Raw genomic sequence first — 23,870 nt, forward strand, 5'->3', positions numbered from 1 at the left:
AAAATATAGTAAACACTAGTTCCAGAAACAAACAAACAAAATTCTTATCTACTTAATATTTCTAAAAAATATTAGCAAAGGTTTTTTTTTTTTTTTTTTTTTAAATTGCATTTTAGGTTTGGGGGTACATGTGATGAACATGCAAGATTGTTGCATAGGTACACACATGGCAGTGTGCTTTGCTTCCTTATATAAAATAGCCCTTGACATAACAGACTATTCTAAAGAATTTTGCTTTAATTTTGAAACATTTATGACAAAATTTCAGCAAAAATTTAACAGAACTAGTTAAAATAAATTGTACATTGTCCTATTCTCAAAATGCCTGAAAGTAAAAATAAACCATATGTGACATATCCTATTTGAACAAGTACCTTTCTTGTGACAGTTTCTAGCTATTATCTCATAAATTCAAAAATATCAAAATGTAAAGACTAAGATTTTACTCATATTTGAAAATCCAAGACCATTTTTCTCTTTCTCTTGTTAATACTAATATTCATTTCCAACTGCACTGCCCAAAATGGTAGCAATTAATCATAGGTAGCTATTTTAATTTTAATTTATATTAATAAAATTAAATCAAATTAGTTTCTGAGACACATTAGCAATGTTTCAAGTGCTTAATAGCCACATGGAACCAGAGGCTAGTGCATTGGTCAGAGAAGATACAGAATATATCTGTGACCACAGAAAGCTCTGCTGGATAGCTCTAACATACAGGTTATAAACAGAGAAGGAACATTATCCTTTTGAATGTATTATGATACAGTTGTTAATAAAAACTCAGTTACCAAAGTTGTATTTATATTTAAAAGAAAAATTACTCAATTTCAAAAACGTTTCTATCGTCTTTTACAGTATAACAAAGTCCATAGCCCTAACAGTAAGTTTATTTCAATTTTATACTGAGCTCTTCAAACTAGAAATATGGTTTGAAATGAAAAGTCAATTGATTTGTATCTATAGACTACATAAAGACTTACTACATTAAATATTCCAAGATTTTCTATGCAGATTCAGGTGAGTAAGTTAGCCAAGTTAACTGAATACTCCTTAACCTCATTTATTTTTTTCTGAGACAGAGTTCCACTCTTGTTACCCAGGCTGGAGTGCAATGGCACAATCTCGGCTCACCACAACCTCCGCCTCCTGGGTTCAGGCAATTCTCCTGCCTCAGCCTCCCAAGTATCTGGGACTACAGGTGCGTGCTACCATGCCCAGCTAATTTTTGTACTTTTAGTAGAGACGGGGTTTCACCATGTTGACCAGGATGGTCTCGATCTCTTGACCTCCTGATCCACCTGCCTCGGTCTCCCAAAGTCCTGGGATTACAGGCGTGAGCCACTGCGCCCTAACCTCATTATTTTTATCAATTAATATCTCTTAATGCAGGCGTCCCCAAACTACGGCCCAAGGGCCGCATGTGGCCCCCTGAAGCCATTTATCCTGCCCCCCACCACACTTCAGGAAGGAGCACCTCTTTCATTGGTGGTCAGTGAGAGGAGCACAGTATGTGGTGGCCCTCCAACGGTCTGAGGGACAGCGAACTGGTCCCCTGTGTAAAAAGTCTGGGGACGCCTGTCTTAATGTTTCATCAGTAAATAATATATCAATTTATTATTGATCCATAACTAGTACATAAAAGGTATTTAATAAATAGTTAATGATTTGTAACTTGAAACAAACATGCCTCTTCTGTATTATCAAAGAAAAATGGGGAAGACAGAGACTTTTCCAATCTTTCCACACGCCGTTGGAAATTATTTGGGAAAAGTGCAAAGGCATGAGTAAATGTACACACGTCTCCATATAAACAAATTTAGTACAATCAACTGGCAAACCTAAATTTATTTATTCAATTGCAATCTAGCACAAGCAGAATTACCAGGGTGGTGGTAGTGGTGGTACGTGTGTTGGAGGAAGGTGGCAGGAAATAGTTCTTCCAATATACAGTCATAAAATACTTACATACACATATCAAAACACACCTTATGTCTAAAATCCATGCCATAAAAAATTTCCATAAATTATAAAATGTCATTCCTTTTTCTTACTTCTTTACCATTCTACTTTATCTGGCAATTTTTCTGCAAAAGTGAAAAAGAGTGGGACTTCTCACAGTGGTATCCCCAGTTCCTTGATGACTGGAACTCAGCTAAGTAGTGTTTAAATATATTGTAGCAAATCCAGAAACAGTTGATGACTCTCTAGCTAAAATTAGGGAAAAGAAAGCTGGACATGGTGGCTCATGCCTGTAATCCTAGCACGTTGTGAGGGTGAGGCAGGCAGATCATTTCAGGTCAGGAATTCGAGACCTGCCTGGCCAATATGGTGAAACCCCGTCTTTATTAAAAATACAAAAATTAGCTAGGCATGATTGTGGGTGCTGTAATCACAGTTATTTGAGAGGCTGAGACAGGAGAATCGCTTTAACCCAGGAGGCAGGGATTGCAGTGAGCTGAGACTGTGCCACTGCACTCCAGCCTAGGCAATGAAAAGTGAAACTCTGTCCCCCCAAAAAAAAAAAAAAAATATATATATATATATATATATATATATATATATATATATATATATATATATTAGGAAAAAGGCAAGTGGGCAGAGTTAAGAACATTTGACCCACCCATTCTCTACATCTGTCTGACCAGACTGACATGGATGAAATCTCTGTCAGTTAAGTTAAAGTTCATGAAGACTCTCACCATCATCCCATGACTTTTATGAACTATCCAAAAGGCTCCAGAAAAAAATTATAAAGGGAAAGTCGATAAAATACAAAGAAAAAAGAATAATAAACCATCATCTTCCTATTTAAAAATATTTAAACCCGTGAGCTATAAATTAGTCTGGGTATTACTACCCTTGGTTGCCTAATATTGTCTACATTTTATTAGAATTAAGTAAATTAATTGAAGAACCTTCGCTCATTCTTACTGCATGTGGTAGCTGTCTTGCATTTGTGTTGTCAAACTATTACACAGTATAGTTAGCTGATTCAAATTATTCTTTAATGGATAAAACAAAGATAGACCAATATCATACCACAGCTAATTTATTTAAATTAATATTCTAAATCTTCTTAAATATAAAGAAGAAATTGTCTCCTTAATGTATACTTAATTCATTGTAGGAGTGGAAGCAGGCATATCTGCAAAGTTTCGCTTCTTGGAAACAGGGAAATCAGCAGCAGTAGCATGAGAAGAAAACATTAAAGATGGCATTTAAACTGTTGCAACAAATGAAACAAGCTCATGCTACATTAAATCCATGCAAGAAGTCTTCAAACTCATCCTCCTTACTAGAATTCTTGACAAGTCAGTGAAATAGGCAGACAGTGCAGACAACCATTAACCCTGTTATTTATTGCAATTCCCTTTGTTCCTAGAAAGAACTGGAAAATGAGAAATCTTGCAACGCTGAAGGTCATGGAGCCCAAACCTTCATCTCACTCAAGTGAAAACTGAGGCCCAAAACCATAAAGTGACTTGCTGAAATACACAGCCACAGAATGACAGAGCCAGAACAGGAAGCCTTGGGTGGACAGCTTTCCAACAGCTGATCTGTTGTTAGAGCCAGAGGGCCTGCCCCTTTTGTGGACAACAACTTCTGAACTCCATGCGGGCTTTTCTAGCATTCCTATCTTTATTTGGAGGAAAAAAAAAAAAAAAGTGAATAATGTTCTTTATTTCCTAACTTTTGGGGCCTTTTAAATACATGTCAATGGGATGGCAAGAAAGTTTAAATATTTATAAGACTTTTGAAATTACTGATCAACGTCTTGTCAGATGGCACGAATGCAAAAGCCTACTACGTTTTACAAGACCCAGTCTCCTGTATCATCAATCTAACCAAAGACAACTGCCAAATTAATCTTCCTAAAACAATTTTAATCATGTCACTCTCGTATGCTCAACATCTGGTAGCTCCCCTTTGCCTACCAAATTAAAATCCTCACACTGGCATTCAAAGCCTTTCCGAATACGTTCCAATCAATCTTTCCTTCCTGGTACTTATTACCTGTTCCTCAGCGGAACTGCAGCCACGTGACGGTCACAACTCTCATTCTTTCCCCCTCAATGCTTCTCTTTGCCATGCTATTCTCTATTGCTGGCACGCATTCTCTCATTCCGTTGTGACCTGTCAAAAGTCTGTATTCTTCAAGCGTATCTTGACTCCCATTATTAACTTTCTGATTGTTCACCGTAACCTCAACCAAAACACACGCACTATTAGATATTACCCCTCCTCCCTTTTAACTCTCCAAGAATCTGTTTTTTTCTTTTTTCACAGAAACAATCGCACTGCCCCATTTTTACAGTATGTATGCACCTGTCCTAACTTTTTTTTTCAATCAGACTGAGCTCCTTGACAGAGTCAGTGGGTCCCACTGCTGCCAGCATCCAACTAGCATGGTTGACTTGCATGCCAAAGAGCTTTATAGAGAGAATACACAAGAATGACTTAACCTTCACTGAAGTTTATGTAGAGACCATGTTAGACGCAGAATGGGGGTGGGTACAAATACTATATGTTGCTGTAGAATGATTATGGGACAGAAACAAGTACTGGCTCTTTGTGCTTTCATAGCCTACTTCTTCATTCACCTGAAGTTCCCTGGGACTCAGCACTCTTTCGAGGGTACAGAATGCATTCAGAAGCTGTTAACTCTTTCTGAAGAAGTTATTTGTTCAATGATCTGGAAGGCCATGTGCAGCTTCCCCAAGGCCTACATTTGTTATTGAGCAGGAAGTATGGCAGCTTAGTGTGTTTACTAATTGGGTCAGTTAGTAATTTTGTTCTTTTATTTTTTGGAAATGCTGAACAATAAATAATTATCCTACTGGAATCACATCGTGGAAACTGTTGATTTACTTTCACAATTTTTGCAACAAAAATAGTTCTCAGTAATGCTAAATGTCATGGGTGTGATACCTGCCCTTTAAACTATATAAGGTGAAATAAAACCACTTCTCCAGTGCAGTCCTGGCACCAGCATAATCACCTGACAGATGAAAACTTCTATTCATTTTTTCTAGAATCTTAAAATAAGTTTGTTTTTTTTTCTTCTCTTTTTACTAGGACTATTTTTCTTCTTCTTCCAGCAGGTCAGCATCAGAAAGCAATTTGGGCCATTCTATCATGCTCTGATCTTTCCAGATGTCCTTGCCATTGCTTTTAGATAATTTTCTACTTCATGTCCCACATTCTGTATTCTCAGTCTTTCTCTGAGGTTTATGCGGTTTTAATGATCTAGGTGTATGAGTCTCAGGAAAGAGCCTAACCAGTCCCATCTGTACTCCTCACAGCAAGACATGCAGCTTTCACAGCTTTCAAATTCTTTGGGTCCATTTCACTTCCATGCAAATAAACACAGTGCTTGATGGGAACAGTTAAATGCTGGAAAAACAAGCTGAGTCTGTAATTGGCCTTGTATACATTCCTCAATCTTGGCTTGTCATTGAAATTATACTCAGACAGCCTATGGCAGTGGGTAGCCTTTAAAAAAAAAAAAAGGAGTATGTACTCTATTCATTTCTCTTTCAGAAATCTAGAGCTATACACAGCCCAGAAATGACAGTAATAGAGAAATTTTAGTGTGGAAGATGTATCATCTTTTCTCCCTGCTTTGGCAAAAAATGAAAGGCGGATTTTTCAGTGAATTTCTTTGAATTGATGAGGTTAATATTTTATTTGAACACACTACAAAAGCATAAATAGCTTTTTTATGCCTTTATATTGATAAGAATAAAGAAAAGAATGGTAAATTCATTCCCATGATCAATTTTGCTGAAAATTTCACAAGGTCATCTATCCTCAAAGCAGATTTGGAAATAGGATTTATTAACAGCATCATCTTCCTCCCAGCCACGTCGTTTCCAATCTGTTGTCAACCTTGCCAAGGCCTCCTTGCTCACTGTCCACCCACATATGCAGTCACTTTCCCATTCTACTAATTTCTGCTTTGAAACGTCTCTCAAATTTGTTATCTTTCCATATCCACTGCCAGTCACTTTTCATATAAACTACAGTCCCATTACCCCATATCTACTCTCCTTTCCTGCAATTAATTCTCTGCCCTTCCCATTCCCTGATCACCGTTCACTGAAACCACTCTTGTTATCACAGCTCCTTGCCCAAGAGCCATCAGTGCATACTTGTTGATAGTAAAATGCCTCATCGTGACCTTCGAGGGTTTTGATATTTTACCACAACCAGTATGTCATCACATTTCAATATCTTTTACGATCTAATCAGCTTCACACTTACTGCCCGCAGACTTTACCAACCGCAATGCATTTCCCCTTACCAGACAAAAGCCCCACATCTCTGCCTGTTGAAAGTCTATCCATCAATCAAGGTTGATTCCAAATATTATTCTTTTTAAGATATCTTTCTGATTAAACCTAAACTTCATGAATTCTTACATGCAAAATAAATAAATAACATTCCTTCCTCCTTAATGACCTCTCTAGTCTTGCAGTGTACATATTTGATAATTTGTAATCTGCCTTCATATTAGATTTTAAGTACCCAAGTGTAGTACTTGTACGCTTGTGTGTGTCACTGATTTGTATAGACTCAATTTGTAATTCAATACCTAGCATGAGGCATGCCACATAGTAAATACTCAGGAATACACGTTGAATTCAATCAATATGTGTTTTCTGACTTACCAGTGTTCTGAAAAATTATGTTCATTTGTCTAGCCATTAATACAAATCTACATAGATTATGCACCTGCTTGTTCTTTTTAGCAATTTACACTTAAACTAAATGATTTTGCTTTCTTTCCAGTTGACAGCTGGGGATTTCCTGTCTCTGCATGTTTTCCTTGTCCTTTTCGGGCTTACCCCATCCATGGGTAAGCTGCAGACTCTTTCCCAGCCCCACTTCTGTGTTAATATCTCTGCCTCCTTCTCACATACTTCTCTCTCTCCCAAGTTCTATTTTTAAAGGATGACTCAGTAAAATAAATCCATATAGGTGCCATTGTTTTCAAGAACTTACCTTTTATCTGGCATAGGAGAGATTAAAAATGTGTTCAGTACTCCATCCTGACCTTCTGTTCATTTTCTGGAGCCTTTTCCCCTTTTTCTCCTGTACCTTTGACACTTTCCCTTTTCCCCAAATTATTTCTTATGATTCTAACTCTCTGTCTGCCCCATCCTGCCTTCTTGAGTTCTGGTGAAGATGCCACGTTAGACAAGGCTGGTTAGAGGAAGTAAGGACAGCAGGTCAAGGAGGAAGGTACTGACTGGACAGTGAGACATCTTAGAGACACCCTGGCTTCCATTATTTCCCCAGTCTTGCCACCCGGCAACAACCAATTACTCCATAAACCCTATGAAGCTACCAAACAGCAAACAGACACCTCTTACCCCTCATTTCGTTCCTTCTACCCCACAGCTATTGCCCTGAGTAAGGCCTTCATTGTCACTGACACACTAAGTTGCACCAAACTTCTAGTTATTCCCTTTCATGGTTTATCATCGCTGGATTCCATCTTTTATACTGTTGTCAGAAAGAACATTATGCAGTGCTCATCCGATTATGTCAAGCTTTGACTTAATTCCCTCAATGACGTCCTATCACCTGGAGAAAAACTCGAAGCTCCTGAGACATCTTGATCCCGCCTGGAGCTCCAGGCTCATCTCTCATTGTACTCTCTGATCACAAGATGTCCTCGACCTAAGCAAGCCCTGTCCCACTCATCTCAGCACATCCTGTGCTCAGTGGATGGGCCACTTCCTCTTGTTCTGCAGCCATTGCAAGTATCATTACCATGATAAAGTGTTTTCTCTCCAGCTCCTGTCCAAGATAGAAATGTCCATTTACTGTCCTGGGTAGCATCCTACCCATATGTAAATTTTACTTATTTCCTATAGTGTCTCTAATGTTTGTTATAGTTAGTGGCTAAGGGCACAGTCAATGAAGCTAGACTCTCTGGCATTAAATCTTGCTTCTGCCACTTTTCTAGCTGTGGAACCTTGCACAGTAACCTATCTGTGCCTCATATTTCTCCTCAGTAAAGTAGAAATACGAATAGCAACTTTTTCATAGGTTTATTGTGAAGATTAAGAATTAATATAGGTTAATATATAAAACCATTAAAACAATGCCTGGCCTGTGGTAGGCACTGTACAAATGGTAGCTATTATAATAATGATTTCTGTTAGCTCTCACTTGATTGTCCCCTATGACAACTACCAAGTCTTCCTGTTTTTATCTTCGGGGTCTAGCATAGCCCCTAGGACTCATTAAACACTCAATAACTGATCAGAGAATGAACAAGTTCATTACAACAAGAACAACAGGCTAAGGCAGGGAGATCACCTGAAGTCAGGAGTTCGAGAGCAGCCTGGCTAACGCAGTGAAACCCCATTTCCACTAAAAATACAGAAAATTAGGCTGGGATGGCAATCCCAGCTACTTGGGAGGCTCACGCAGGAGAATCGCTTGAACCAGGAGGCGGAGGTTGCAGTGAGCCGAGATCGCCCCCATTGCACTCCAGCTTGGGCAACAAGAGTGAAACGCTGTCTTTAAAAAAAAAAAAAAAAAAGAATAGAGGAGCAGACCTTTGATTTCCCAAAGTTACAACATGTCTTTTTCATTGCTCCCCTTAGATCTGAAGGGAACTGTAAGGGTAAAAATACAAGTGGTCATAGTGTTTTAGTTGAGAGTTTTAACCTAATTATTCAGTGTGCACAGAGGTTTCTATTCTGCCATCTCTCATAATTACATGAACATTTACTGATGTGCGGCATGAGGAAAATGCCAGCAAAACCAAGAACAAGATTGGCTAAATAATTTGTAGGATCCAGTGCAAAATGAAAATGCAGGATCCCTTGTTCAAAACGCATTATCAGTTTCAAGATGATGAAAAAAAGATTGTTTAACCAACTATGTGGGGCCATTCTGAGCTCAGGGATCATTCGGATTGCACAGACCACTAGTACATGAAGCCAGCCCCACCAGAAATCCAACACCCTATTCTCTATCACTCTGCGATGTGTTCTGAGGCGTAGATCTAGTTTATCTCATTGCCAGCTTTATCTCTCACTCCTAGATTGAGATGTTATAGGTCAGTAACATTCTTAGTATGCCTCTCCACCACCAGCTCCCCAGGATATAGCCTCCACCATCCACCAGAAAGGCCAATGGCCGCTCTATTTATCTCACTGATCTAAGCGGCCCATTATCTGCCATCCTCAAAATGCTCCTTCATTTATCAACTGTTTTTGGTGCACTAACCATGTTCCAAAAACTCTGCCTATGGTGATAAAAATATAATATCGTCTCACTTTCTGGTTTGCTTCATTTCATAAAGTGACTTCTGACTTGCCCTGGGAAGCCTGCGGTGGCTAGTATCTAATAAAAGAAGAGAAGACATAGTGGGTCCTGCCTGTAATCCAAGCACTTTGTGAGCCTGATTCGGAAGGAGGATTGCTTGCCATCAGAAGTTAAAGATCAGCTTGGCCAACTTAGGGAGACTGCATCTCTACAAAAACATAAAAAATAACCAGGTGTGGTGGTGTGTGCCTCTAGCCCCAGCGACCCAAGAGGCTGAGGCAGGAAGATCACTTGAGCCCATGGGCTCAAGGATTACAGTGAGCTACCATCTCGCCACAGCACTCCAGCCTGGATGATACAGTGAGATCCTGTCTCTAAAAAAAAGAAGAAAAAAACAGTAACAACAAAAAATGCACTGAATTCATGTATATGTTCACGGTGATATTAACCAGTGGAAGGCCAAATCATAAGGAATGAGATCCCCACACGGGCCATTGGAGGAGCTATTGAATGCTATGTAACTCCTTAAACAAATACAATTAGACCTCTTCTTAGATTATCTGGTATTCAGACTTTTTTCCTCTTCCATAATCTCAAGTTAAATGCCTCAGAGAAAATGTTAGCAAGAAGTCTTCTTTACAGAGATAGATGGTAAAACCAGGAAAACAAAAAAAAGAAAATAATGAGAAGATGTATTTGCCAGGGGAGGGAAACTGGGGTTGAATACGAAGAAAAAGATTAAAATAGAAGGTAGGAAAGGAAAAATGAAGCTTCTGGCTGGAAAAGAAAAATCATTCTCAGTACTCCTATTACACAAATGCCTTGTTGGCGTCCTGTATTAAAATATAAATTCAGTGCAGAGGCTATAAGCTGGCAGTAACATGCACGGGCAGAAAGCCAAGAGCCTCGGCTGTTGGCAGCCTCTTGGCCCCGAGGGCCCCTGTGACAGAGGCCAGGTTATATCTGTCAGACTCTGAACCACTGAACAACGTTATTTCTTAGTTAAAGACTCTGATGCTGGCTTTGAAATTTACTTTACTTGGGGAGCAGTGTGCCATAAACAAACAGTGATTGCATAGCAGAAAGGAACAGGATTTACCATGTCTGGTAAAGAATGATAGCAGGTGTAGTATTACTCAAATAAATGCAGATGGTGGGAGATGAAAGCTCTTTCCAACAAATTGCATTGTTGCTTAAGGCTGCTTATGTTTTCAATGAATATTTATTGAATCCCTTGTGAGTGCTGTAGATGTAGCAGTGAGCAAGAGAAATGTTTTTCTGGGGTAGTCAGAGAGTAAAGCACATAAATGAACAAAGTAATTTAATACGAAGATAAAAATGTAATGAAGAAAATAACTTTGAAGATACTAAAGACTAACTGGAGGAAAAGGGTAGGGCTGCCTTGATAGGCTCATCAGCAAAGGCTGTTTTGACAAAGTGGCACTTTTCTAAAACTTGAATTCTAAAACTTAGACATGAAAAGACGTAGAGGTTCATTAAAATTATAAGGATCAGCATGTGCAAAGGTCCTGAGGTAGGATGGAGGCTGACTATTCCAGTAACCAAAAGAATATCAATAAAGCTAGAAAGTAGAGAGAAGGGAGAAATATCCAGTAGGAAACTGAAACTGTGGACAAGAGTTACTATGTAGAGTCTTGTAGGTGATAGTAAGGGGTTTTACATTTACTTTAAAAGCAATAGGGAATCCTTGAGGGCAATTAAGAAAAAAGGTGATATAATCTGATTTCAGAATTTAAAGCAAAGATCATACTGGCTGCCATGTGTAGAATAGATTTCAGAAGCAGAAATGGGAATAGGAAAAACTGTTATGAAGCTATTACAGTGGTTGGGGCAAGAAATGATGGAGGCTCTAGATTAGGGTGAGAGAAATGGAAAAGGAGGGACAGCGTGCATCAGGGAAGAAGGTGTGCCTGTGCACACCCTGAAAAGTCTCCTCATGAGGGGAGGGTGGGCTTCTACAGATTCCCAATTAGTAAATACATCACTTATTCGAAGCCTACATCTTTAGTGGCCTGTTACTAAGAACATAAAACTGGAAAAAACTACCATCACACAAAGTCTATATACCTAAGTTCCCATGGGTTACGCATGGTGAAGACTCTCATTTTGACTCCATTTGTTTTCACAAACAAATTTTTCTGTTTGTTTCCATGTTTTAAGTGTGGGTGCTCTGTTTTCCAAACCATAACAGATCAGATTCAGGACTACAGAAGTGAGCACACAGTGTTTCTAAAATCCTGGCAAAGAGAAATTAGAAAGAAGACACAACTGATATCCATACAAAAAAAAAAAAAAAAAAAAAAAAAAGATAAACACAGATATTTTAAATAAGCACTCAGAAATATTTTAATCTCTGAAATATGGTCACATAGACTACACTAGCCTTTGAAGGTATGGAGAGACTACCGTATTTATCCGCAAGTGCTCATGTGCTCATGTAAGGGGTAACTTTCTATCTCAAAATATCTGGAACTACAGATACCTCTCTTGTGTGTTCCCTCAATGCCCCTTGCTTCCTTTCCTCAGGGTGCCTACTATATTGTTATTTTCTCTTTCTGTATCTGCCTCCCCCACAAGATAGCGAACTCTTCTGAGGGCAGCTCTTTAATGTCTTTTTTATCTCAGTATCTCCAGGACCTACCCCGGGGCTCTGCACTGAGAAGACTTCCAACAAAAATGAGAAAAGAGTCCTAGAGCGTCAGCTGTTCATTTTTACTTCTGGAAGCAACAGCCTGTAATCCAGCAGCTGCTGTATCAGTGGCCAAAGCATTCCCCAGCTTTAAAGAGATTTGTATAGGTACACTTTAGGCTTAAAAAAAAAAAAAAAAAAAACAGATGGATGGAAAGTTTTAAACCATTGCTTCTTGGCAGAGCAACTAAGGTGGGCTCAGGCAACAGGGCTGATATAATTACAGTTTTGGTTATGCCTGATGTGTTTTATTGTAATGTGCAGATTTTGTACTCTATACACATTTAGAGATTTAATTAAATGTTTTATTATGGGGAACACAGTGCCAAATATCAGCATCATTATATTTTCTTTTCTTTCTTTTTTTTTTTTTTTTTTTTTTTACAGAAGCAGCTATTTTCTCATTCTGTTTTTTGGAGATCTGAATACATATCAAGATCTTACATTTACTTAGTAATATTGACATAGGCATCAACAGAAGAGCCCTATTTCTTGTGACTGAGGTTTTTGTTGCAATGGAAGCTCTCTGAAGGCAAAGAGCAATTCTTTTCCAAAGTGCCAGATGGAGCGATTTGTCCAGAGTAAGCAGTGGCTGGGAGAGACAGGAAAACAGCCGAACGGGGAAATCTGAGGCAGGGCCTCCAGGACACAGAAGACAGAGCTGAGCAAAGCAACAACTCAGAAAAGAATAACAATCAATCAGTCACTCAATTGATAAAAGCACCACTGGCAATAGTCAAAGTTTCCACCTGAGGCCCCAGTAAATATTACACAAATTTTTATGTTTCCTTCCCCTCTGCCCCCACAAGAATACTCTTTGCTAAATTGCTGAGGTGGCCAAAGAACTTCATAAAATGAATACAGAAAAAACAAAAAAACAACAACAAAAAAAACTCAACTCATCTGTGGCATTTCAGAGTCAACTGGAATACAAAATCTTTTAAGTAGCCATTTTAGAAAGTATTTTCTCTTTGGAATGCAAATTTATAAACATTTTCATTTTTATTGAAATGAAGTTTTTCTTTAAATGAATGACTTGCAAATATTTTAATAAAGCAGCAGGACCCCCTTTGCTCTAGAAAAAAGGAATCAAGGAAGGAGAGAAGGAAAGGAAAGAAATCTTCCCATTGTAGGTGGCATCTCCATGTACATAATATGTGAGGGATGAGGGTGCTGTCCAGGTGGGTGTGTGTGGGAATGTGGGTGTTTGCGTTGGTGGGAAGTCGGGGATAGGTCAAGAGAAGCACTGACAGGCGACTTGGCTGCCTAGCTTGGAGCAGCTCAGATACCTTAGGATCTGCCTCCTTGTAAATTACTGTGGCAAAGCAACATATCAGTTCTTTTTAATGAAAGCTCAGAAATGCAAACTGAGGCCTGGCCTAATCATTGCCAGGAAAGATGGTGAGCTGAGGAAGATGATTTGTGGAAATTTAGCAGGGACAGAGAGTTAGAGGAAGTTACAGGCATTCTTCTTTTTAGAGATCCTCCACAGGGCATGCCTGTTCCCAAGAGTCCTAGGAGTCCAAATTAGGAAGCACGTATATATTTTTAATAGTTTTAACCAGGGATCCCTCTTCCATGACTGGGAGTAGCTATATTTACTACTACTTGACAGGGTTATATTCCTTGTCCTAGTGTCAACCTGTCCTTTTCTTACTTATCCTCCTGCCCCTGCTCTTCCTTCTTTCACTTTCCAGTTAGGGGAACTCAGAAAGAAGATTCTAGAAGAGGGGCCCCAGACCTTTTGGAGAAAAGAAAATGTGAGCATTTCTGTAAAAGAAAAAGGTAGAAGTTTTTGTATGCTTCTAATACTAGGAAATGATAATTTTTTTTTAATTGGAATAACTACTCCAAAGATGTTTGCCTCAAAAAAAAAAAAAAAATAAAAAAATAAAGGGAAGAAAAGGAAAGTGAAGAATTCCGCCTAACTCCTTCATTTCTGCAATGGGGACCAGAAAATATCGAATAATCAGATTTTTCTACTCTTAAAAATTATAATTATGGTTGCTATGACCCCTATCCTTTTATTAAGATTCTTTTTGTCATTGCAGAAATCTGATTATTGCAACATTTTACAGGTTTTCATGAAAATTATGGGCTATACTTAAATTGCTTTAGTGTTATTTCACAGATACCAGATGAATAGAATTACAGTAAACAAATAATTAGGTCTTAACTTAAAAATTATTTTAAAAATAACTTTGTTCAATTCCCTAAAATGACAAATGAAACAGAACTGAAAAGCAATAATATTGCAGCTTTAAATTGTTAGGATCCTCATTTAACTTAAACCATGTTTGCATGTAAGCAACCATCTGGATAAAATGTTTAAAATTCAAGAAATACATTAAAAAACTGAATCATTTTGTTGACACAAAGTCAAGCACTTGGATATATAAAAGCATATGGATTAATGCATTGTATCCTATCTTGATAGAAAAATAATAAAAAACAAATGAAAAGAACTTCTTAGGAGGGCAGAGAAAATTCATTATCCGTAGGAGGCGTCATTGTGGTAAAGGCAGTTATCACATAAAATTTAAGTTTTGATTTGAGCAAACGTCTCAGTGTTCCCAACAGTCATGTGACCTTGGCAGCACATTTAACCCCAATAAGCGATAGTTTTGCAACATTTAAAATAGACATCATGATCGAAACATTTTGAGATGATTCTGGGGATTAGTCTGGAAAAGTGGCAGTGTCCTTGGTGTCCCTCAAGAATTTATGTTCAGTTGGAACCTTCAGATGTGACAGTTATATGTTGAATTGTGTCTCCCAAAAATTCTATATGTTAAAGTCCTAACATGAGTACCTCAAAATGTGCCCTTATTTAGAAATGAGATCTTTATAGATGTAATTAGTTACGTTGAGGTCATTAGGTTGTGCCATAATCCAATACAACCTGTATCCTTCTAAAATATTGATCATTTGAACACAGACATATACACAAGCAGAAGGCCATGTGAAGGGACAGAGGGAGAAGGCCGCCATCAATATGCCACAGAGGGAGGCCTGAAACTAATTCTTCCTCGCAGCCCTCAGAAAGAACCAACCCTGCCCATGTGCTGACGTCAGACCCGTAGTCTCCAGAACTGCAAAACAAAACAAAATTCGGTTGTTTAAGCTACCCCGTTTGTAGTACTTTGTTACAGCAATCCAGCAAACCAGTACAATGACCTTATTTGGAAATAGGTTTTTGTAACTAGAATGAAGATGACGTCACACTGCATTAGAATGGACCCTAAGTCTAGGGGCCAGCATGTGTTTGAGAAGTCCACATGAAGACACGGGAATGTGGGGAGACGCACAAGAAAGACAGCCATGTGACAACACAGCTGGAGATTGGGGTGATGTAACCACAAGCTAAGAAACAGCGAGGACTGTTAGCAACCTCCGGAAACTGGAAGAAAAGCAGGGAGGTGCTCCTGCAGAGCCTCCAGAAAAAGCCAAACCTTCCCACTCCTTGATTTTAAATTTCTTGACTCCGGACTTGGAGATTGGAGAGGATACATCTCTGCTGTTTTAAACCACACAGTTTGTGGTAATTTGTTACAGCAATCCTAGGCAACTTATACAAGAAGTGTTACATAAAGTACTCTGTCCAGTTATAAAAGGCTCTATGAAGATTTATGATTAGAAATTAGGCTTCCACAACTAGTCCAGAGTTTAAGGGGCTCAGATTCAGAATAATTCTGTGTAATTGTTACTAGCAAATGTCTCTACTGGTATGACGTTTGAATTCTCCCATGTCATAAACGATGTTAGCATGTACTGCCAGAGGAGGAAGAAGAGGATTCATAGGAGAAATATTAAAGACCAGAATATTAGCTACAAAATGTATAATGGTAAGTAATATAGAACTCAATTTAAAACAATTGCATTCTAATTATTAAGCTCTTCAAATGCTATATATGTGAAAAGAATACATAAGGAAAGATATTACATATGGTAGAAGAAAGTATAGCAGTTTCTACCAAGAATTTATTTTGTAGCATAACTCTTTTTTCTAGTGGCATAAATCTTAAATGTTTTCAACTTCAACCACAGTTTCTATGAGGAAAAAAGTATTTATTCTCCAGAAAAATTGAATTGGACAACTATAATGGTCTTTTAATCATCTGCTTCAGGAGACTCTCTCTGCCTGTCAGTAAACAATGGAACAATTGATGTTCTTCTTTTAAAACTTTACAAAGCTTTAGATCTACTCTATTTCAGAGTCCAACTTACACTGTTTAGCTTTTAGAAGACATAACCACATCTGTCCACAGTTACTAATTCAAATAAGAAGTCAAATCTCTGGTTTAATGTAGTTTTATGTTCGTCTTCAAATTCTAAGTGAACTAAACGTTATAAACATTTCAGTTTGTGGCGATTTTTCTACTAGCAAATTGGCCACCAATTTCGTCTTCTATTTGATTTTAAATCTCATATAAACATGATACTTATTGGTGCCTTTGTGCTGTTTTGTTGTTTTGTTTAGTTCTCCCGTTCTAAAATGACTCTTCAAAGGAAATAGTTGACCAAGAACAAATTAGAATCTTTGGGCAAGATAATTTAACTTCTTTGTTCCTCAATTTTTTTACATATGGAAGGTGAGGGTGAGAACCTCAAAAGGCTGTTGTGATATAAAATAAATTAATATGCCGTGACGTCTAGATTATCAGAAGATCTCACTGATGTTAATTCTATCTTCATTTCCCTTAATATAACACATCAAACGATTAAACTTGAAACAATCAGATAAGAACAGAAACCCACTATACTTCTACCCATGCACGCACACTCATGTACTGTGCAGAGCAACATATTAATTTTTCTACCCATGTTCTTTTAATGCAAAACCTCCAAATCTCACCTTTCTCACCTCCTGAAGGATACTGTTCCAGCATTTCTACCATCTTTTGCCTATATTTAAAATTTTTCCTTTCCTGCTGTATGACAATATTACTCTATTTCTTCTGTCTTAACCTACAGTAACAAAAAAACCCCACTATTTTCCTCACTCCTCATATTTTTCTGATCCTTTTTAAAAAAGAAAAACTCTTTAAAATAATTATTTATGCTAAGCCACTGCAAATCTTTACCCATTCTTTCTTAGACACACTTCAGTGTGTAGACGCACTTAAGTGTGTAAAACCTACATCACTCCATAAAAGTTCATCTGGGAGAGTTGATCACTATGCCCACTTGGAGACATTTCCTTCTCTTAAATTCCAGGCCAACAAAAAAAAATCTTGGTTTACTGACCATCTCACACATAATTGTTTCTCAGTTTCCATTGGCCTCCTTCTCTTCTTCCAGATCTCATAATGTTGGAATGTTCCTATAAATTAAACCTTGGTGTCTTGTTTCTTTTGTTATCTTCATTTACTTCCTTTTGTTCTCTCTCAAGCTCATGACTTGAAATCTTTATCTTCATATTAGAATGACTCTCTAACTTGATTCAAGGTGTTGGTTCAAGAAACTGGCTTTTTGATGTCTATACTTGAATGTCTAAGGGTTACCTCAAATTAAACATGTCTGAAACTAAACTTATTTTTGCACTCTACATCTCCCCAACCCTTCTACATTCTTCCTTTCCATCTTAATTGATGGCAAATCTATTCTTCCAGGTGTTCAGATCAAAAATCTAGAAATATTCTTTGACTTCTTTTTCTTTCACAGCCCACAGCAAATTGATCAAGGAATGTGATCTTCAAAATTCATGAAGAATCTATCACTTCTATGGCTACTACCCTGTTTGAGCCTGGACCATGCTCAAGTCTTACCTGGAATCTCATCTTACTGTCCCCATTTCTCCATGCTCTCCTACAACCTACTCTCATTACATCAGCCAGAGTGACTTTTTAAAATTATCAAGTCAGATTATTCTGAATCTCATTGTTTCTCTCTCTTTTCCCCCTTTCCAGATAAGCTATATTCCTAAGTGATCCTTTAAGATAATGATCTTTTAAGTGTCTAGATACTCCTCTTATCTCTTTCAGCTCTTTGCTCAAATGAGGTAATCCTCATTTTATTTTCAACTATTTTCACTCTCCACACCAGCACTCCTGGTCTTCCATACTCTGTTTCAATTTCTCACCTTCTCATACCTTTTAAATTTAGTTTTTATTGTATTCATCATTTGCAAACTGTCTCAACACACTAGGTTGCAAGCTTCACAAAAGCAGGCAAGGTTTTTGTCTTCTTTTATTTACTCTGTACCCAGAGCAATAGTCAGCACAGAGTAGGTATTCAATAGATATTTGTCAAGTGAATAAGTAAATGAGTGAGAAATGTATAAGCAAGAAGGAAGAACATTCTGGAATAGAATCCTGTTCTAAAATCTTAAATACCTTGACAGTACTAGGAGTCATTGTTATACATTTTTAATTAGGAAGAAATCAGTCCCTATGTTAAACGGACAGTCAAACCCAACATTTGTGGAAAAGGCTCTTGAAATAATTCAATATTATCTCAGGTAAAGACTATGAACCAGAGCATGGAAAACACTTTGGAAAATCACAAACAAAATGCTCAAAGGGTAAATGATTGTGCCAGAGTTATCTATAAAGATGTTAATCTTCTGCACAATACAAATTGGAGTAAATAAGAAAGCAAGTTAGTGTCTCACAAGTGCAGAGGTAAAAGTCAATTCTATATCCATCTTAGAAGAGCTATGCAAATAATGGCAAAAGTGCTGGAGAAACACAAGACTATACAACTCTAGAGAATTCACGAACCAGACAATGTATTTGCAAATCTTCTGTGGGTCCCCTGTTACTCCTTCTCATGTTTACTACCTAATATTTGACCACTTTCTTGTTCGTTAGCAACTCTCTCAGGAGAGCAACCTAAAGAAACAGAGGGAAACTTAAGCAAGTTAAAGCAACTTCTTGATAGCAGCCAGGAAGACTACGTGGGGATCTTAGTCTGGACAGTAAAAAGCATGTGGTGTTATTAGCTTGGTGCAAAAGTAAGTGAGGTTTAAAGTATTCACTTAAATAATAACAATATATTTTTGGAAATTGGCTACTAACATTGGCTTGATTCAATTCAATTAAGGTGAGCATTAAGTCTATCTAAAATACGGTCAACAGATAGAATAAAAAGAACTTAGACATGTGAATGTGTAAGAGAAAGAAAGAACAAAAGAGAAGAAGGATGGATAGATAACCACCTTCTGCTATGGAAATCATCACAGAAGGTAATTTAACATAATGGAAATCTATCTAATGTAAATAAGAATTGAGGCCAAACCTGCCTCTGCCACTAACCAGCAGTCAGTGGTAAGGTTGGGATACCTAACTTTTCAGAATCTACCTTCTTACTTATAAAATAGAGATTAAAAATTAAAATTAAGAAACAGAGATAGTAATATACTTTTCTCATAATGTTATGATGATTAAATAGATAAATTATGCAAAACACCTTATATATAAAAGCAGGTGTCTGTCCTCCACAACCAAATTCCATATTCTGTCACATGTTATCTGCTTGTTTGTTCAAGTGTTGATAATCATCTTATGTTCAGTATTCATTCTTCTTTTCCATTTTGCAAGGATAAAACTCTGAAGAAATATCTAGAGGGTAATTAACATATGGCTAAAACTATCATGGGAAATATTAAAAAACAGATTAAAAAGTACAACTGGGACTTGTTTAAAAACAAGAGGCAGCCTACTGATTAAAAAAATGAGCTTTTTTCTTAAATTGGAGGAAAATGTTATAAACGCTCTATTTAAAAAGTATAGCACATCTCTTGGAGGAGGGATAAGATTTCCTTCCTTTATACACACCAAAGGATTTCCTTCCTTTTAAACATACCAAAGAAAATGCTTTGCTCTTTGTAAAGTTTTTTGATTATAAGTTCTATGGGAGGAGGGTTCTTTGTTTCATTTATTACTGACTCCCTTGAATAGTATGTGGCTTGTAATTGGCAATTAGGAAATAGTTTTGCATGAATACAGTATGCACAGATTATAGAGTACTTGGCTTAGGGATAGGGGTCCATCTGCCTCTACAGATGATCTATACACACATAAAAGAAATAAACAATAACAGGACAGGGTTTTAATGGCATCTAGATAAAAGGCAAAGCAGCTATTCTCACAGTCCCTGAGCCATCATTTATAAACTCCTGGCAAAGCAACTATTCTCACAGTACCTAAACCATTATTTATATACTCCTATACTCCTGGCATTCTACTGAAAATCTCACAGTCTATATGCAGTATATATTGTGTATATATAGATACACACACACACACACAGATATAAAGTGACTAATAATTTCTTGACTCCCAAAAATATAGTATCTTGAAATAACCAAAATAGCCCCTTCATGGTAGAAAAGAAAAAAAAAAAAAAGAGAGTTGCAAGTTTTGAAAAAGATTTCTACTCCTCTACTTAAAAGCTAGACTCTAAACTTCAGTTTTTGTTTATTTTTAAAATGCTATTTACATATATAAATTACATTAAAATTTTTTGTTATTTAGACTTTGGAATAATGAACAAACATCTAATAAATGAGCAGAATGTATTAATAAGCACAATAGATTTAAACTGCAAACCATACAGGGTCAAGTAGGCATCAATAGATGTCCTCATTCTAATTATTAATGAGTTCAGAGTTTGTGAAGGTAATAACATTACCTACAAATCTCCTTGCCAACTCTCTTTTTAAAGCAAATGGAACCAACAATACAAAGAACAATGAAAAATAATTTTCTGATAAATCTTTTATCCTCTGAAGTTGCATGAGAAGAAAGGTCACTTTCTCACTCACTAGCTTACCTTTTGGTGCTCTCATCTTTTTCTTCATCACACATATTTTTATGTATTATGCTATATTTATGCATTCTTCAATAGCATCTTTATTTATGACTTTGTGAATCAACATCTTTGGGATAGGAGGCGAAAGTCACTTTGTTAATTACACACACCTGATAAGCTGCATAATAATAACTACTGCAGTATTGTACATTAGTTAAAGGTATGTAAATTACTGCAGTTATTTTCATTTGCAGAAAAAAGAGACCGTTTTTTAGTTGTTGAAAACACCCTTGTTGCCTCCATATCTGTCTTCTTAAGTATACTGTGCTTTTAACCCAAATTATAACATCAATAAAGAATGAAGTTTAAATCCCACTCTACCAGCATTATCCAAGAAATAAGAGCAAAGACAAAACAAAAAAAAAAAAAACCCACAACTTAATGCAAAGACTTCTGAATTGCAGGTATGAATTTGTTATTTATAAAGTGTCTTCCATATAAATGTAATCCCAGTAGAACAGAACAGTTTAGACAGTCCCTGTCCCAAAAGGACGCTGTAAGGAAATCTGACGGTCCAGCCAGGAGATTAGACGTGCATAGCGGGAGAGAATGTGCAGCATTACAGTATTAATATGACATCTGTATGAAGATTGGAAATTCTACAAAGGTATGAATAAGGTCAAAATAATGCTTAGATGATTTACTGCCATAGAAAATCACACTCTCCTATGAGTGATTTACTGAATGTTATATAAAAATGGAGTGTGGACAAGCTACATTCAGATGCAAGCTTGCAGCTGTCAGTGTCTACATTTGCTCAATCTGGCTAGAGGATGATTTGAAGGTTGATTTAATTGTAGCTTCTGAATCATGCACTTCTCTATGTTTTAAATTGTTTAACGTAAATATAAAAATGTTAAAGTAATTTTAAGACTGTAAATATTTAGTATCAAATCTGCAAAATCTCATTCTCCTCTGGAAAAGTGACTGAAAATGAAAAGACAGAGAAAAAACACTATTACCTTAATAATAATTGCTCAATAATTATGTGAAATGTACACATATGATGAGAAAGTCCATAGAGTATTCAGAAGGAGTGCTAAGAATAAACAAAAAAAATACCCACTAGATTTGTGGTCGAAGTGATCAAATTTTAAGAGGAATACAAATATCTATCTGTAGGAAAGAGTTAAGAGAATCAAAGTTACCAGTTAGCAAGACAGCATTGCTTGGGTTCCTTGCAGGTATCATAATAGCCTTAGTATATATTCCACTACACACAAACTCTAAGCAGAGATTCAACTCTTGTCAATGCTACCAGCACCAGAACACAAGGCACAACCAATGAGCTTTGCCAATGTCGTCTACTCAGCTACAGCTCTCCTTAACCGCCTTTCTACTCCTTGACAGCCTGCATCAGATTCCAAGTATCACCTAACCATTTACTTCCCAGCATCAGCAAATCACCCTTACGGAGGGTTCTTTGGTCTTCCTCTGCAAGTTTTGTCCCCCATTTTTAATGTCCACTTTTATACATACCTCCTTTTCTACATATTTTCTTGCCGGGCTTTCTGGCACATTCCTTGGATATTCTTTTTACTGAAAAATGAATAGAAGACTAGAAAATAACATGGCGCTCCATCACAGACCGCCGAACATGCAACACTACTATCTAACTCAATACACTCCTGCATTTACTCAGTGCGAAAGATCCCCAATTCGTTGAGCCTGCACATGCAATGAGGAAATGTTGATGCATCTTCTCAGAAGTCATTTGGTAGGAAATGGAAATTTGAAACCCATTTCTACCTAAATATACGTGCTGTGGAGGGAAGAAAATGAGTAAGCACAGGAAAAAAAATAAGATACACTGACTGACACACATAAACAAAAAGAGCACCATGCGCGCATGTAAAATATGTCTACATGCCAACAGGAAAAGCCATGCATACTACCAGTACACATGAATTAATATTGTTAGAACTTAGAATAGAAAAAGATATATAAATATATCTCCCTGTTTTTCCTGCAATAAACTCACCATCCTCAGTTGGGACATATATATTTAAATACAGGCAGTCTTCACTCTGGTCTTGTACGTACGATGAAACCACATCCAAGTTATTAGTAAACCACACAGGAAGCATGACTTCTGGCAATCTGCCATCAATGATATTCTGGGGACACACAGGAGCAAACTGAGTGGCATTCCTGATATCTGACCAGGGAGATGGTGGCTCTGGAGGCTGAAAACGACGTTCCCCTGTTGGCGGGGCTGCATATGGAACTCCAAGAAACTGAATAACAGGCCCCAAAATTTCATTATTGAGTTCCTTCTTAATCCCTCTTATCTTTCCAAAGTTGGTAGTCACCAGTGGGTCCACATCATCCAGTTTTTGTGATAGCACATGGCCAGCCTGAAGCAAACATCCCAACATACAGAGAGTCAATGGGGCACCCAATCCCCTGTGTACCAAGCATGCCATCACTGCTCTCCAAACATAATTTGGCCACGTGCATCTGGGCAGAGCCATGGTCCCACATTAGTTGTCTAGTTGACTGGTTACAGTGAGGCAAATGTATTTATATCCACTTGCGAAAGACTGTATAATGGTAGAATATACCTCCGATTTCTTAAAGGGGAGCTTGTTGGGAAAAGCTCTGAAAGATCTTCATACAGCAGGTATCTCCCATTGATTTCACATGTATTGGGGCAGCATCTTCAATCCTCACTATTTATCAGACCATATCCTATTGAGCATTCTGTTTTCCATATTAGCAGTGTGGCAAGAGTGGGAACTGACTGTAGATTTCTCTCATAAATCAAATCCGGTTAGCTGCAGGTCTCTATCCTAGAAAAAATGAAAATAAATCGTAAGTTGGAGCAAGCTAACATAGATGGTGTGATAACTAGATGTTTTACAATCTACAGAAATACATTAATAATGACTAGCATCAGCTAAGTTAAATATTACCGTATGAAAATCATGGTTTGAAGTGAGATGACAAGTAAACTAACTGATTTTAAGATTACTGAGAAACTTGTCTGCTGACTTTATACACATTTAAGTGGAAGCAGGCCTTGTCAAAATACACTGTTTCAGAAACA

General features: G+C 37.3%; 1 protein-coding gene across 10 annotated transcripts in view; it reads right to left on the reverse strand.

Annotated features, from left to right (window-relative positions):
- NLGN1 (neuroligin 1) overlaps window positions 1-23,870 on the reverse strand; it is an 884,758-nt gene that overhangs the window by 663,299 nt on the left and 197,589 nt on the right. For 6 of the 10 annotated variants that reach the window (XM_074405424.1, XM_074405425.1, XM_074405423.1 and 3 more), the window contains exons 2-3: window positions 22,803-23,613; window positions 22,301-22,360 (exon numbers count right to left, since the gene is read on the reverse strand). In XM_074405424.1, coding sequence (XP_074261525.1) covers window positions 22,301-22,360; window positions 22,803-23,295 — 553 coding nt within the window. In that variant the 5' untranslated portion in view covers window positions 23,296-23,613. The remainder of the gene's footprint in view (window positions 1-22,300; window positions 22,361-22,802; window positions 23,614-23,870) is intronic. The other 4 variants (XM_074405429.1, XM_010335835.3, XM_074405427.1 and 1 more) reach the window with 1 other exon arrangement.

This window comes from Saimiri boliviensis, chromosome 9 (assembly GCF_048565385.1).
Source record: "Saimiri boliviensis isolate mSaiBol1 chromosome 9, mSaiBol1.pri, whole genome shotgun sequence".
NCBI lineage: Eukaryota > Metazoa > Chordata > Mammalia > Primates > Cebidae > Saimiri > Saimiri boliviensis.